The sequence below is a fragment of the Pogona vitticeps genome, chromosome 12, assembly GCF_051106095.1.
Source record: "Pogona vitticeps strain Pit_001003342236 chromosome 12, PviZW2.1, whole genome shotgun sequence".
Lineage (NCBI taxonomy): Eukaryota > Metazoa > Chordata > Lepidosauria > Squamata > Agamidae > Pogona > Pogona vitticeps.
Window position 1 is genome coordinate 13,566,706 of NC_135794.1, and position 16,478 is coordinate 13,583,183.

General features: G+C 39.9%; 1 protein-coding gene across 1 annotated transcript in view; it reads left to right on the forward strand.

Moving 5' to 3' along the window:
- ITGA11 (integrin subunit alpha 11) overlaps positions 1 to 16,478 on the forward strand; it is a 157,076-nt gene that overhangs the window by 86,149 nt on the left and 54,449 nt on the right. The window contains exons 8-15 of the mRNA XM_072982185.2: positions 1,046 to 1,190; positions 1,751 to 1,916; positions 2,330 to 2,400; positions 7,453 to 7,597; positions 8,189 to 8,337; positions 8,936 to 9,076; positions 9,758 to 9,961; positions 11,386 to 11,516. Coding sequence (XP_072838286.2) covers positions 1,046 to 1,190; positions 1,751 to 1,916; positions 2,330 to 2,400; positions 7,453 to 7,597; positions 8,189 to 8,337; positions 8,936 to 9,076; positions 9,758 to 9,961; positions 11,386 to 11,516 — 1,152 coding nt within the window. The remainder of the gene's footprint in view (positions 1 to 1,045; positions 1,191 to 1,750; positions 1,917 to 2,329; positions 2,401 to 7,452; positions 7,598 to 8,188; positions 8,338 to 8,935; positions 9,077 to 9,757; positions 9,962 to 11,385; positions 11,517 to 16,478) is intronic.

A 16,478-nucleotide genomic window follows, 5' to 3' on the forward strand; every position in this document is an offset into this window, starting at 1 on the left:
GCCTCATTTTACATCTGTTGGAAGGAACTACAACCCTAAAACACAGCCATTCTATTCTTTTTTATTAAATAATAAACTTTTCATAATATACTTTTTAAAAGCACTTTTAAAATTAATATATATGTTTTTAAAAGCGCAGTAACACATAATAGGCAGGTTTTGTGTGTCTCCTTCTCCCTAGACAAAAATACATCATAATTTAACCTTGGGGGTGTCTATTTTTGAATATAGAAAATGTATATTAAGAAATATAGTTCGCACTATTCTTTCTGTAACATCACAAAACTATAAGTTGAGTGAAAATTATAGTTTTTGGTCTCACCATTACACTGGCTATCCACTGTAATCAAACAGGCATCACATCCAAACACAAATACTTTAATAAGGCAATGGCAGTATTCACAGGACCTGTATAATAAAGGAAGTGCCCAAATTAGCCCCACAGCTGATGTGTTTGCCAGCTGTGCCCTCACTCAGTTGAACATATTTGGAACACATAGGAAAGAGTTGGGGCTGATATGATTCAGTGTTTATATGAAGGAAAATTGTGGTAAGGAAGTAATCCTTCTTCAGATGGAGAAGTTCTACATATATACATCAGTAGCTGAAAAACCTTTGGAACCTGGGGGGATAGTGGTGGCTAACATGCATAGCCTGACACTTTGCTATTTGAATGCACAGAAGAGGAGTTGTATGAACCTTTTGGGGGGGAAAAAACAAAATGCACCACATGTTTTTATTCCCTGCCAATGGAAATGAGACATATAATGCCTTTAAAATACTTACATTCTGAAACATGTGATTCGTTGTTCTTGTAGAAATGACATCGAGGTCTTCAGTAATCCCCCTTTTTTTAAAAAAAAAATCATTCCCATTTTGTATTCCAAAGATAAAGAACCACCACCTTTAAAAGGTATTAATTAAAAAAAAATACGCTGGCCATCATGAAGACTAGTATAATGGAACTAACTCTTCAACAAAGGATACTAGCATTTCATCTGCAAGTTAGTCTCTTCATTCCTGCTGTGAATCTCTTGAATTTCAGCTCAGAAGCATTTCAGAAAGGTGGAAGGAAAGGGGCCAAGAAGGTGATGATTGTAATCACAGACGGAGAGTCTCATGACAGCTCAGACCTTGAAAAGGTTATTGAAGTCAGTGAGAAGGACAATGTCACCAGATACGCCGTTGCAGTAAGTCCTTGCCCCCTTTGCTGCGTTTCGACAGTATTGCCTTGAAATGAAAGTGAAATCAAGGTCAAGCTGGCCACTGCTAAAATGATTTAGAGCAACTGAATGGTGGTGGCAACTCAGGAGCACATTGGTGGCAGCGGCAGAGGCAAGGGAGTCTCCCTGGCCATCAAAGATGTTCCAGGCACTGATACCGCCACTGCTTCTACCACTGTGTTCCTTGACCACTGCTGTTGAGATGCCTGTTGGACAAAAAAACCCTGCCAAGGAAGAAGAGTTCTCTCATCCCGGCTTAACCACAATGAAAGCCTACTGTGGTTTAAAATAGTGCATATTGTCAACCATTTTAAACTGCAGTGGGCTTGCATCATGTGAAGCAACGGAAGTCACTTCGCATTTCACTTGGTTTTTACCAGGTATGTAATTTCTGGCCAGGTTGGAATGCCTTGATATACAAGTATATGTGCTCATACAACTGAAAACTGCACCCTTCTGGTCTTTCACAAATTATCTTCTATTGTGTGAGGAAATGGTGAGACACATCTTTCTGCTTTCTGCTCTAGGTTCTTGGCTATTACAATAGAAGAGGAATCAATCCTGAAGCCTTCTTGAAAGAAATCAAGTTTATAGCGAGTGACCCAGATGAGAAGCATTTCTTTAATGTCAGTGATGAAGCTGCTCTTAAAGATATTGTAGATGCTCTTGGAGAAAGGATTTTCAGCTTGGAAGGTGAGCCGTTTCTGGAAAAGCAACATCTCAAGTCCTCCAGGTATTGTGTGCCCTGCTAAAGTATGCCCTGGATTTCACTGAAGATTAATTGTCCATTTAAAGTTGGAGGCGATAAGATTTCTGAATTATTATTATTATCATCATCATCATCATCCTTGGACATAGCAGCATATAGTTTGGAATTAGAGAATTAGATCATATAACAAGAGGAGCCACAAATCCAACCCACTTTAAGGATCTTTAAGCCACGATTCCACAAAGGAAAATATGATTTAGTTAATTTTCTCCAGTTGAATTCAGTAGAATTTCATTTAATTTAGTAGAATTCAACAGAATTTTGTTTCATTCATTTGCCATCTGGCTATTTTTCCTTAGATATGTCTGGTAGTTAACTGCCTTCCTTTTGTTTTTAGGCACCAACAAGAAGGAGATATCCTTTGGCCTCGAAATGTCCCAGACTGGATTTTCATCACATATTGTGGAAGTGCGTGAATAACACACTTGTTTTTGTAGTTTCTTTCCATGAGTCATATGTCTTCGGCATATGGTTGATATTAGTGAGCTTAGAAAGCTTGAGGTTTGTGATGTATGAGACCGTTAGAACAGCCAAATATGGTAGTAGAAGATACCTGGATTATTTACTAAGGTGGAGGCAGTTTCAGATTTTCAGTTCTTTTGTGGCTGAGAGATCTAATTTCGTCCTGCATTTTGAAATAAAAATTGGAAAAAATATCCAGAAATTCTCAAAAATGGTCTCCTTGGCTCTTTGCAGAAAGTTATTCCAAGAAAGGCTCCCTTCATTTATTTTAGTTAAGGTACTGACTGAAAATTGAGATAAAATCCTATTTGATCTTCTCCTTCTAATGCTGCATTCTCGTTTTGCTGTGGTTTCCCCTAGTGTTCCTTTGGGTTCACCAAAAGATTGCAGATTTTTGTCTTATTTTATTTTATTGGTTGGGGAATGAGATTTTTGGTTTTAATTTATTTAAAATATTTTATCCCACCTTTCTGTTAAAAAAGAACCCAAGGTTAGTTCATCATTTAAAAAAAGAACAACATTTAAAGGCCAAAAGCAGTATGCTGTACAAATATTTAAAATAATTAAATAAATATTTTATTTTTGAAATATTAGCCAAAAAAAAAATTCAAAACAAAAATAGATACCAGCCACTCACTAAGGAAAATCTTGCCTGAAGGGAAGTCAGTATCTGTGAAAATAGTGACTTTTGGGGGCATCTCTGCACAAAGGGGGTCAGACCAGAGCCAGATTGTCATAAAAGTGACATGGAGATATTATAACCACTTCTACAGATCACAAGAATAATACAGTACTTAGAGAGAGAGAGAGAGAGAGAGAGAGCAGGGAGAAGAGGAAGAGATAGGTCCTTAGGGCATGGAACTGCAATTTTAGAGTGAGTTAGAGCGGTCATGTTTTGTCATCATGACTGACAGAATTTTAGTTAGGTGGATTTCTTAGTCTCTTTGCCTGTTGCTAGATGCTATGCCTTGCCTTTAAAATCCTAAAATGTAATTGTTATGTGAGTAAATTGGTTTCTTGAGCATGTGCAAAGTGCTGGGTTTTACACCCAAATAATTTAGCCTCTGATTAAGTAAATGGATCACTTTCTCCAAGAGAAGACGGATAGTGGCAATACCGGGAATTAAAGAACATTTAAGATATTGCCCTGGGACAGAAAGAGCCAGCTGGTGCTGTCTTCTCCCGCGCTGAGAGAAAGGCTCAGAGTCCCAGGCAAATATCTTCACATGGTAAGCAGCGGTGCTGGAACGAAACCAAAGGTAGCTTGGTGTACATTTAGACTTTCGGATTTTTGACTTCTGAACTTTTGATGTTTTGTTAAGCTTTTGTTTCATGTTTACATTTTTATTCTGTTGCATTGGGAATGTGCTCTTAGGAGTCCCCCCTCCCCCCCTCTGCAAGCCTCACGACTGTGCACTTCAGGGCACAATCCGGAGTGGTGTTTTATTGCATTGGGAAATTCCTGCTTTTAGCAGGACCCCTTCGCATCCTAGTCTCAGGAGATTTCTTTGTTGGACAAGACCTGAGAGATGGCTTTATTTTTTGTACCATAGGAGAGCAACCTGTGGTGTTCCTCTGCTGTAAGGGAATCTGTGTTTTCTGTGGAGGGGCTCAGGGTGCTCATCCACAGGAAGGGAAACACCTTTTTGAGTTTTCTCAGTCCAAGAGTGGTAGGTTAAGCCACTGTAAGGGAGAGAAGCTTGTTCAGAGTGCTGTGAAAAGCATTCCTGCTGGGATTTTTTTCACACACACCACACACAGTTCTTTTAAGACGTCTGAGCAAAGCACAAGCACTGTGAGCTACATGTGTTGCTGTTTTGGTTTTCTTGTTTTGCCAAGTGCTTAGAGACTTAGGGCGTCATGAGCGGTGGGGCAGACAGTCAGCCCAAGATGGATGCAGGGGAACAGGTGGTGAGATGGAAAACTCCCCAGTTGGAGACCCACCCAGAGTGCGAGATGGAGGGTGAGCTGGCTGTAGGAGACTTTCCTTCCCCCACAAGGGAGAGCAACCATTTCAACGTGTGTGATGGTGAAGGTCTCCCTGCAAGAATCACTACACGGCAGCAGTGGACCAAATAAACCTGTTGCTTGGGGCTAAGGCGGGGCAAGAGAGGGAAAGACAGCAAAGACGGGGCCAGCCTGGCCTCCTGTGGGAGGGATTTCCAGACTCTGGGAGCAGCCACGGAGAATGCCCTCTCCTGTGTTCCTTTTGCATAATTCTTACAGGTAGTGTGCCCTTGATTAAATGTAGGATTTTATCCCCAAGGATCCATTCCACATTAATTTGGACAGTGGTGAGCCTATATTAAGGACATGGTTGATGCTTTCTCCTATAAACTGTGCTACATATTGCTTTCCTTGCATGCTTTTTCTGAAGGCCAAAGGGAAAAGTTCTTTTGGATTTAATGCATGGAGAAAGCTTAATCCCCAGATTACTAGAACATGAGCATAGTTCAGTGCATTCGCAATGTGGAAGAATTTGAAATGTGGCTACAGAAACCAGAGACTATTGATGTGGCTGCCCAGCTTGCACAACAAAAGTCGTTTGAGAAATTGAAGGCAGCCTTAGACAGAATACTTGATTGTGTGCTCTGTCTAGCCAGGCAAACCTTACCCTTACATGGTCACTCAGAAGATCTAAGCACAGAAGCTTGTACGTGTACTTGCTGAGCACACCAAGGAAATAATAGATGCTTTGGAAGTGTTCAGAGATGGGCCAGAAGAAACCTCTGAAACCAAGAGTGATGCAGGAAGGTAGAAGGGATTCAGGGAGTGTTAACAGTCTACAGATTTGGGGGTGCAATACTGGCCTTGCCCCGGGTGCTAACAACCCATGCTAGCTCTGAAGGCAAAGTGGAACAAAAGAGGAGTGCCAAGAACTGATCTGAAAGGATGGGTGTGTTCACAATAGACACCTGAAGTGGGAAAGCAGATTTATCACAACATGCTAAAGTTGTGAAATGCTGTGTTTTCAGAAATTCCTTGGAAAAACAACCGCTAGAACCTTTAATACTGCTGTGCTTGCTTCATTTAGGAAAACATTAAAAAGAAAATGTTAAAAGTGATTCCCTCACCTGCAGTAGTATAGTCCCTTCTACCAATGCTGGTCTCTAGGAATATAAATGCATATTTCTGAAACTGCAAATATTTTTTATTCATCTGTGAGGTGATTAGATAGCATGCATTTATTAATTTAATTTATACCCTGCCCATCTAGACCGAAGTCTACTCTGGGTGGCTAACAACAATCCATAAAATAATAACAATATAAAATAAAACAACAATATTAATATAATTGAAGACGGCAAGAAATAGATTAGATGATGACGGGAAGGAAGTCCTGCCTAAAGAGCCAGGTCTTAAGTTTGCTCTTAAAAGCACCCAGTGAGGGAGCCAGACAGATCTCTGAGGAGAGACTATTCCAGAGGCGAGGGGCCACTGCCGAGAAGGCCCAGGTTCTTGTTCTTTCTCTCTGGGCCTCCCTCGGTTTTTGGCCCCTCAGTCACCCATCCTGGCTAGAACAAGTGATTCGCATAGATCTAGAAGGGAGAAGGCATTCCACTTGATATTGAGATAAATCTGCTTTCCCACTGAGGTGTCTATTGTGAACACACCCACCTCTCTCAAAGGCTTTTTCATATTTGCACAAATTATTACTAAGCAAATTGTGTAAACTGCATAAATCATGTAGCTCGACTATGATAAAAATGCTACTTTGCTCCACAGTTGTTTAAAAACTAGAAGCTTCGGAGAGGTGGCTGTATTTTTGGATTAGTAAGATAAGACTATCTGTGTTCACTGTTTTACAAAGGAAAAAAAAACTGTAGCTTTGTGCAGAGACATTTTGCACAAATTTTAGAAAGCTAGACTGCTGTGGATAAGTGTGCGAATCCTGAAAGTGTAGTTTAGGAAAGTCCAGGGAAAAGTCAGTAGTGAGGTTGTAGCCAAGAAATCTTTTCAGCCAAGATACAGAGAGACAACAGGAAGAGAGCATAGGTGAATGATCTGCACAAGGGGACTGATGTGTTTCTTGTAATCAAGAAACCAGCCAGGCCTCGAGAGTGAGATTTATAGTGCTTCCCCTTTGTCATCTGCAATCAGTACCTTTTCCAAGACAAGTCTGAGCTTGATTCTGTTTTTGCTTCTCCCACGTGGTTAGCCTGCCAACATTGTCTTGGGCTGAGACATACTCAAAGGACAGAACACTCTCTTTGATCTTTAGACATTTTGAGGGAGAGCTGCCAGCACTACCTGGATATATTGATACTTCCTCCAACCTGACTCCCCTTGACACAGGTTAAGGTTCCTGAACTTCCTTTTCTTCCTCCTTCCCTTTAGCAGAGGGCCTAGCTGTGTGGGGTTCCTGTATGTCCTCCTCATTTGCTTCTTCAATTAAAACTCAGTTGCATGAGGCATAAATGAGATAGACAAAAAGGGACTTGTCTTACTCTTATGCTGAAGGCAAGAAGTCTTCTGATAAGTCTTGTAATGCTACACAGTCTTGTGTCTCTTCTTCCCTCTTGCCTTAACGTTGACATGGACAATAAAGCTAACTCTGTACATCATGTTTTTTGTTTTTGCCAGTGCAAATTCCCCTCCTCTTTCCTACTAACATCCAGGGACACGTAGTTTTCTAGACACTGATATAACAGGCTACAGGAGTGACAGGTGCCCCTCCAGATTTTCATCTATGTTACCAAAGTGAGCAGTTTTTTTCTGGTTCAAATTATGACCCAAGCCAGAGAACTCATGGTGGAATAGGAATTATAAGATGCAATCTACAAGCTGGGAAAAATCTGTATTTTGATCTATGAGAAACCAAAGGAACCAGTTAGAATGTGAATTGGAAAGTGTACATTTTATGTGTATTCTGTAGTTTTATGAAGTTTACAGAGTTCAAATACCATACAGTTATTATGAAGAAATGTTATATTTATCTTTGACAACCAAGGGCCAGTTGGGTCTGTGTCCAATTATCAACTTTCCCCCCATGAGTAGGATGGGATTCTGCTTGGTGCTGTGGGCGCCTATGACTGGAATGGAGCAGTTCTCAAAGAGACTAACAGTGGCAAAGTCGTTCCCCATCGAGAATCCTATCTTGAAGAGTTCCCAGAGGAACTGAAGAATCATGGAGCATATCTAGGTGAGGAAAGTAGCCAGAAACTGCTGGGCAAAAGGGTCATGTTTCTGCATACAAAAACCTCCCTTTATCTCATGCTACACAACTGCTTCAGTCCCAAAAGTCTATTGTGTACAATGCAGAAGCCTCTGGAATATAGCATCTGCAAAATATATCTCAAACGCCTGCAGTGAAAAACTGAACCTCTATGCATGGCAGGACAATTTGTTATCCATTTGTTGTAAGAATGTATGTACATACTTGTTATACTGGCAACACTGGTGTCTAACAGCAAAAAAGATGCAATGAAATAATACTTCATTCATATCACAAACAGTAGATGAAATTTTTTTAAATGGAACCTATTATCGCTCGAAGCAGTACTTGCAAGAGATTGAATGGGTAACTGAGACTAAAATCAAAACAAGCCTAAGAACAAATGTTCTTTGTGGTTTGGCAAAAGGCTAGAAAGTAGATGTCTTTCTCTATTTTGATTGTAAAATGTGTGTTATAGAGGCCACCTTTAAAATGGTTTGTATTAGTATTTTCTCACTGTGTCAGAAATAGGAAATTCCTGTGCATAATAAGACATATTGTTATGTGTATGTGCTATAGGTTACACTGTGACCTCAGTGGTTTCAAGAAGACTTGATAGGATTTATGTAGCAGGAGCACCTCGCTTCAATCACACAGGGAAAGTTATCATTTTCACAATGCACATGAACCGGAATCTCACCATTCATCAGTCCCTAAAGGGAGAACAGGTAAATGATGTCACCCTAATTGCTTTTGCAGTGCATGAATCTGATGAATGAGATAAAGGGTCCACAGGTACATTGCACATTGTACGTGGAGGTCCTGAATTGTGCATGTTGCAAGCCTATTCTTTCAGGCTTCAGAGAATAGTCTTAAATGTTCGAATGTTGAGAAACCTGAGAGACCCAAATGGAATTGGAAAACTATATCAGATCTTCCAGTATAGATATAATTTTGTCTGTAAAGGAATTCCATCCTGGAAGTTTGACAAGAAGCTATAGACATGTCGACTGTCTTATTTGAAGCAATTAAGCTTGAATCCCATCATAAACAATCTTTCTTATTATAAGAATTTGTGCCAAACAGAAACCAGTATCATAGAAAGGGAATAATTGTGATTCTTATTCTCTTGGGATCAGCATTTTAATCTGTGTTTCTTTTCCTCCAGGAGAGACGTCTAGACAAGGAGATGATTGATTGTTTCCATTTTGAAATACCTCTCATTCCAACACAATCCAGATGTCTTTACTTCCTTAGAAATATAGGAAAATATAGAAGACCACAACACTCTAGCTCTCATTCCACACATTTTTTCCTGTCTTCCAGATTGGTGCCTATTATGGAAGTGAAATAAGTTCCATAGATGTTAATGGGGATGGGGTTACTGATGTTTTGCTAGTTGGAGCACCAATGTATTTCAGTGAAGGAAGAGAGGAAGGAAAGGTGTATGTCTACATTCTAAAAGAGGTACTTTTTTTAAAAAAATGGACCTGTTAACAGGTCTTCACTTAAAATAAGTTCTTTGTATTTTTTCCACCTCTACAATGTATTTATTTATTATTTATTTACTTATTTAAAATATTTTACTAAGAATATCAAATATATATTACACTAAAAATGATAAACAAAAGCAGCACCAAAAACACATTCAAAGCAGTAAGATGTACGTAACTATCCATTTAAAAATCCCAATGTGTTTGTTTTAATCATTTAACCGTTTAAAGCCCTAGATAACCAAGCCTCAAGCTATCTGAAAGACTGCCTATCTCATTATGAACCTGCCCAGATTAGTTTCCACTCTCACTGCTTTTAGGAAGGGTCCAGAAACACATCTTTTAAAACTCACATAAAATCTGCTTTTAATGAAACTTGTAGCTTTATTGGTTTTATCTGAGGGTGTAACTGCACTAATCCTTTTGGTGTGGGTTGCTGTGATCTAAACAGGGTCACTTGAGTTCTTTCTTTTTTGTTTCTGTGTCTGTTTGTTTTTCTGAAGGAAAAACTTAATTTGAGATCCAGCAAACTTCATTTTCATTAGGCGAATGAAATGTTCTCATTAGGAGAACAGCCTAGCTGTTCAGAGTGTTGAGGTTTTCCTTTGTCTGCGGATACATATTTTTTCTTCTTCATTCTTTTCCTTTCCTGAAGAACCAGTTTGTCTCCAATGGGGCTCTAAAGGTTCTGCCAAGCTACCAGAACTCCAGGTTTGGTTCCTGCATTGCATCCGTCCCTGACTTGAACCAGGACTCTTACAATGATGTTGTTGTGGGTGCTCCCCTGGAAGATGAGCATCAGGGAGCAATCTATATCTTCCATGGCTACAAAGAAAACCTCATACGGAAATATAAGCAGGTAGAGTTTATCTTTAGACTGAAGGGAACAATAAGGTTGTTAGTCGGGTTACATCTCCAGGATACTATCAACAAACACAGATGTCTCATTCAAGCTGTGCATGTGTGCATATACAGAGCTTGAATATATATATCTATATACTGAAGCTGTATATGTAAAACACAATATCATCATCACCTTTATGGGTATAAAAACATATAGCAAACAGCAGTCCTCAGATAGATGGGGGATATACACCCTGTATGAAACAGATCAAAATGCCTCAATGCAAGCAAAATTTAGCAGTACATGGTTAATTCCAAGGTAACACCTAGCCATTGTCCATAATCTGTAATTTATACAGAAAGGAATAATTAATTATAGCCAATTAGATTCGATAGGTGGGTTTGTTTAAAAAGGAGTTCTACACCGCTGAATTAATAAACTAATAAATTTGGCCGTCTGTCTGGTGTAGTTTTATTCACACCAAGCAGAAGATTGTACGGGATTGACTCCTCCACCTGCCCAGTAAAACTAACAAGGATCAATAAGCTTCCTGTGACCACTTATTGAAAATTAATATCTGGGAAGTGCTAAGCCCTTGGAAATGCTCACCACGGAGAGAAGCAGGGCGTATGTTACACTGGAAACAAGCAGCTATTTAATTTGCCATGGCAATGCATTACATGCAGTTTATCAAAAAAAAAGGGAGGTACCTGGCTGCAGGTGGCCCATTCGCCCACTCTAACCCAACACACTCTTGCCCAACCCAACAATATGTTCATCAATACATGCAAAATATATCCTTGGTAGGAGGGGATAGAGAAATTCCCTACTTCAGGCACATACTCTGACCTTTCAAAGTCCCAAATTCAATGGCTAAGATCTCCAAACAAATGAGCCAAGAAACGAATGGGCTCAAGGGCTAGGAAAAAGCAGTCTGTGACCATGGAGAACACATTACAAGAGCAGTGGGCTAGATAAGCCAATGCTTTCCTGTGGAACAAGGAAACGTCATGAATACACATTTTGAATGAATGTAAATGTATTGGTATACTAACACTGCGATGTGCTGGGGCATGCTGAACGTTTTTAACAACAAGCAGAGAAAGTAAAGTAATTTCAGCTGAAGTCGTTTCTTAATGTTTGCTTTGTTTTTATCTACTTTACTTCAGTGGTTCTCAATCTTGGATCCCAGGGAGTTCTTGGACTGAAACTCTCAGAAGCCTTCATCACCAGTTGTGTTCGCCAGGATTTCTGGGAGTTGCAGTTCAAAAACATCTGGGAACACAACGTTGGGAAGCGCTGCTTTATTTGAATGCACGCAAACACAGAGCTATTTTGTAGATGTATTTTGAGTAGAGACCCATGTGAAAACAAACTGTCACTTCTTGAATCAGTTTGTGACAGAATGTTGAACAGCTTTTTCCCCTGTAATTTTTCAGAGAATAGCAGCAGCTAACCTTTCTCCAGGCTTGATGTATTTTGGGTGCAGCATCCATGGCCATTTGGACCTGAACGAAGACGGCCTCGTAGATCTTGCAGTTGGCTCACTTGGAAGTGCCATACTATTATGGTTGGTTCCACTGAATTTGTGATTGGTCAGGCTAGTTTTCAAAATGCCAATTGTTTGCAGAACCTATGTACCCCACCAGTCTTATAAAACATATAGTTTAGAGATACAACACTGCAAAGTTGTTTACAGCAATAAAGAGCTATGTCTTCTGCTTAGATAGACTGTATGGAGTATATTAGCAGGTCTTACATCTCCTATCCTTTAATATAAGTTTAGTAAAGAATATTCATATGTTTTTCCAGGAAAGAATCTACCATAGGAAAGAAATAAGCATATACCCAGTACCTATAGATGATGTCTACATGTCGCAGCATGTGACAATATAAGGAGCTCTTAATATTATAGCTGGAGAAACAATTTCTTAAGAGTTTATTGGGGATGCTGATGGCAATTGTGTTATTGACTTTCATCATGGAATAATAGAATAATGAATTTGGAAGGGAGCTATAAGGCCATTGAGTCCAACCCCCCTGTTCAATGCAGGAATTCAAATCAAAGGGTATCTGCCAAGTGGTTGTCTAAATTTCTCTCAAATGCCTCCAGTGGTGGAGCGCTCACTACCTCTCAAGATAATTGGTTCATTGCCATATTGCTCTAACAGGAGGTTTTTCCTGATTTTCAACCAAAATCTGGCTTTCTGTAACTTGAGCCCATTGTTGCGTGTCCTGCACTCAGGAATGATTGAGAACAGATCTTGCCCATCCTCTGAATGACAGCCTTTCAAGTATTTGAAAAGTACTCTCATATTTCCCCTTGATCTTCTTTTTTCAAGGCTAAACATGCCCAATTCTATCAGTCTTTCCTCGTAAGGATTGGTTTCTAGCCCCCTGATCATCCTTGTTGCCCTTCTCTAAATTTGTTCCAATTTGTCAGAATCCTTCTTGAAGTTCGGTGTCCAGAACTGGACACAGCACTCAAGTTGAGGCCTAACCAGTGCCAAATACAGGGGAACTAGTACCTCATGGGATTTGGAGCATATACTTCTGTTAATGAAGGCTAAAATAACATTTGCCTTTCTCATAGCCAGATCATGCTGTTGGCTTACATCCAACTTGTGATCTACAATGACTCCAAGATCCTTCTCATAGTATTGCCAGGTCTCCCCCACCTTGTGATGGTGTGCTTCTTTTTCTGAGGTGCAGTACTTTCCATTTATCCCTGTTGAGTTTCATTCTGTTGTTTTCAGCCCAGTGCTCAAACCTATCTAGATAATTTCAATTTTTTTCTGTCTTCCAGTGTATTAGCTATTTCACCCAATTTTGTGTCATCTGCAAATTTGATTAGCGTTCCCTGCACCCCATGATCCTGGTCATTAACAAAAATATTGGGGTACCCCACTTGTTACATCCTCTCAGCTGGAGAAGGAGCTATTAATCATCACCATCTAAGTACAATTCTGTAGGGAACTGTCTATCCGCCTGACAGTTGTTCTGGCCAGCCTACAGTTGATAATCAGAATATCACAGGGCACTTTGTCAAAAGCTTTGCTGAAGTCAAGATATACTATGTCTACAACATTCTCTCTGTCTATCAGGGAGGTTACCTGATCCAAAAATGAGATCAGATTGGTGTGACAGGATTTGTTCTTGACATATCCTTGTTGGCTTCTAGTTATAACTGAATTGTTTTCAAGATGTTTGCATAGTGACCCCTTTACACCGTATTTTTCCGTATTAAGATACTCCCCATTTTCCTAACCCAAAATTAAGAAATCAATATTTTAAACAAAACAGAACACATTTTTATTTAGTAATCAGGTAACATTTACATACCAGTAGTCTAATGTTATGCATCACAAATCACTTTGAGCATACCACTTTATGCAGCCTCTGGGCTCAGACATTGCCAGTCCCTGTTGCATCTGAGCACTTCCAACATGCTCCACATCCAAGGAGGTGTGTTCCAATTGGTTTGTTCAGCATCAACTGATGTCAGCTACATAAGGTTCATTATTGGAGGCAGCTAAGCCTCATGATTGAAGGAAGCCTGTTTGTAGAGGCAAGGTATGGGCAGTTTTGCAATCATGCAGTTCTCTCCTTGGCTTACTTAAACAGGTATAAGACGACGCTGAATTTTTAGTCTAAAGATTTTAGACAAAAGTATTGTCTTATACACGGAAAAATACAGTAATCTGTTCCAGAATTTCTCTTGGGATTGATATCAGGCTGACTGGTCTGTAGTTCCTGGGTTCCTCCTTTTGTCTTTTTTAAAGATAAGGACAACATTAGCCCTCCTCCAATCATCTGCCACCTCAACCACTTCTCAAGATTTCAAGAAAATAATGCACAATGTGTTTCTGAAAGTTCTCCAGCTCGTTCCTTCAATACTCTTGGATGCAGTTCATCCAGCCCTGGAAATTTGAACTCTTTCAAAGTAATAAGGTATTCTTTGACTGTATTGTCAAAGGTTTTCACGGCTGGGATCCAATAGTTGTAGTTTTTTTGGGCTCTCTGGCCGTGTTCTGAAGGTCGTTCTTTCTAACGTTTCACCAGTCTCTGTGGCCGGCATCTTCGGAGGACAGGAGTCAGAACTCTGTCTGTGCTCTGGTGCAGTTTTTTGGAATAGTTGAGTGTTTATAGCTGTGTAATCAGCTTTTGTCCTTTTCAAGAAATTGGGTGATTATGGTGATCCACGTATTTTCTGTTGTAAGTGTATTGTTTTGATAAGGGGGAGAGATGATGTGTCACTGTGATTGATGGGTGTCGTTAGCTGGTCTTTTGTGTGCAGTGATTGCCGGTCCTTGTGGCTGGGTAGAGTTCGTTGACCTTTTGCAGGCTGTATTTTTCAGTGCGGGGAACCAGGCTTTGTTGAGTTTTAAACTTTCTTCTTTTTTGTTGAAGCTCTGCTGGTGTTTGTGGATTTCAGTGGCTTCCCTGTGCAGTCTAACATAACAATTGCTGGTGTTGTCCAGTACCTCTGTGTTTTGAAATAGAATTTCATGTCCAGCTTGTTTCAGGGCATGTTCAGCTACTGCCGATTTTTCCAGTTGCTTTAGTCTGCAGTGTCTCTCATGTTCTTTGATTCTGGTGTGGATGCTGCATTTTGTGGTTCCAATATACATCTGGCCACAACTGCAAGCTATCCGATATACTCCTGCAGTGGTGAGGGGGTCTCTTTTGTCCTTTGCTGACCATAACATCTGCTGTATTTTTGTGGTGGGCTTGAATACTGTTTGTAGGTTGTGTTTTTTCAAAAGCTTCCCCATGTAGTCCGTGACCCCTTTGATGGCAGAAATATTTTATTTGTGGGTAGCTGTTTTTCCTTTTCAGTTTCGTGTTTTCTTGGTTTGACGGCTCTTCTGATTTCATTCTTGGAATAGTCATTTGCCTGTAGGGCCCAATTCAGATGTTTCAGTTTGGTGCTGAGAAACTGAGCTTCACAGTTCTGATTTGCACGATCTACCAGTGTTTTGATTATGCCTCTCTTTTGTCATGAGTGGTGGTTGGAGTTTTTGTGTAGATACCGGCCTGTGTGGGTGGGTTTTCTGTAGGCATTTTCACTACCAGCTCTGCATTCATAATCCCCATTTTTTCTTCATTCTTTCTTTCTTTTTATGGATGTTTCTTGTATTTTAGATATTTCTCTTTTATTTTCTATAATTTGGTGTTTGTGACCCTAAACCTTTAATTTGTTCAGATAGCTGAGCCATTCCTCCTTGTATCTGCTGTAATCCTGTGGATAACATATTTTGAATGTTCTTACATTCAAGAGACACTTACCAATTCTTAAGTGTCTCTTGCCCGAATAATTTCAGATTTTGTTCCTTCACAAGTGAACCTCTCGGGGCCTTCTCCTTTCCTCCTCTTGCTGTCATCTTACAAAAAAAATTAATGAGTAATCTTCCAGTTTTTTTTTAAAGATGCTGTCTGGTTTCTTTCCCATCAGGTGTTGCTGCTGCCCCACCTTTCACTCAAACAACACTATTTACCTTGTCTATCCAAAACATAGGTCAGCACCTCTCTCTCTCTCTCTCTCTCTCTCTCTCTCGTCGAGATGTTCTCACAGCTGCCAGTCAAAACAATATCTGTATAAAATAACATACAATGCCTTGAAGCAAGTAACATTAGCAGTTCAATCTTTTTCTCCAGCCTCATTAATTAGGGTTAATTAAGTTTCTTTACAATTGAGGAGAAGTCATTGTCAGACAGAAAAACCATCCAGATATGAAAGTCATGAGAGTGGGGAATCTGACTGTGCTTTAAAAGAGAGAGAGAGGTTCCGATATTAGAGCCTCCTGTCATTTTGCATAGCTCTCTAATGAAAGCCATTTCAAACCATGAAGTAGTTCAAAACTTACTTCTGATAAAGTGAATTATAGCCCATGAAAGTTTTTGTCTTAATACGTTATGTGTTGCTTCTTAACATGCTAGAAGACTCTTTGCGGTTCATAGCATGTTTCATGCCTTGGTTTCCAGCCATGGTTTAAATATGGTCAAGTTTTATACAGTGGTGCCTCACTTAACGACGATAATCCGTTCCAGGAAAATCGCTGTTAAGCGAAAATGTTGTAAAGCTAAATTAAAAAACCAATTGAAATGCATTGAAAACCGTTCAATGCATTCCAATGGGCTAAAAACTCACCGTGCAGCGAAGATCCTCCATACTGCGGCCATTTTCGGTGCCTATATAGCGAGGAATCCATCCCTAAGCACAGCAGGGAGCCATTTTAAGCACCCGGTGGCCACTTTGAAAACCTGAGGATCAACTGTTTTTGATCGTTGTAAAGCAAAAATCAGTTCCCAAGCAGGGAACCGATCATCGCTAAGTGAAATTCCCCCATTTAGACCATCGTTTTGCGATCGCAATTGTGATTGCAAAAACATCGTCGTAAAGCGGATTCATCATAATGCGGGGCAATTGTTAAGTGGGGTACAACTGTATATGTACAGAGTCTTAAGTGACTTGTTCCATGTCCATTTCTGTTCTGCATAACACCTTTGACAATGCTGTTAGAGTGTACAA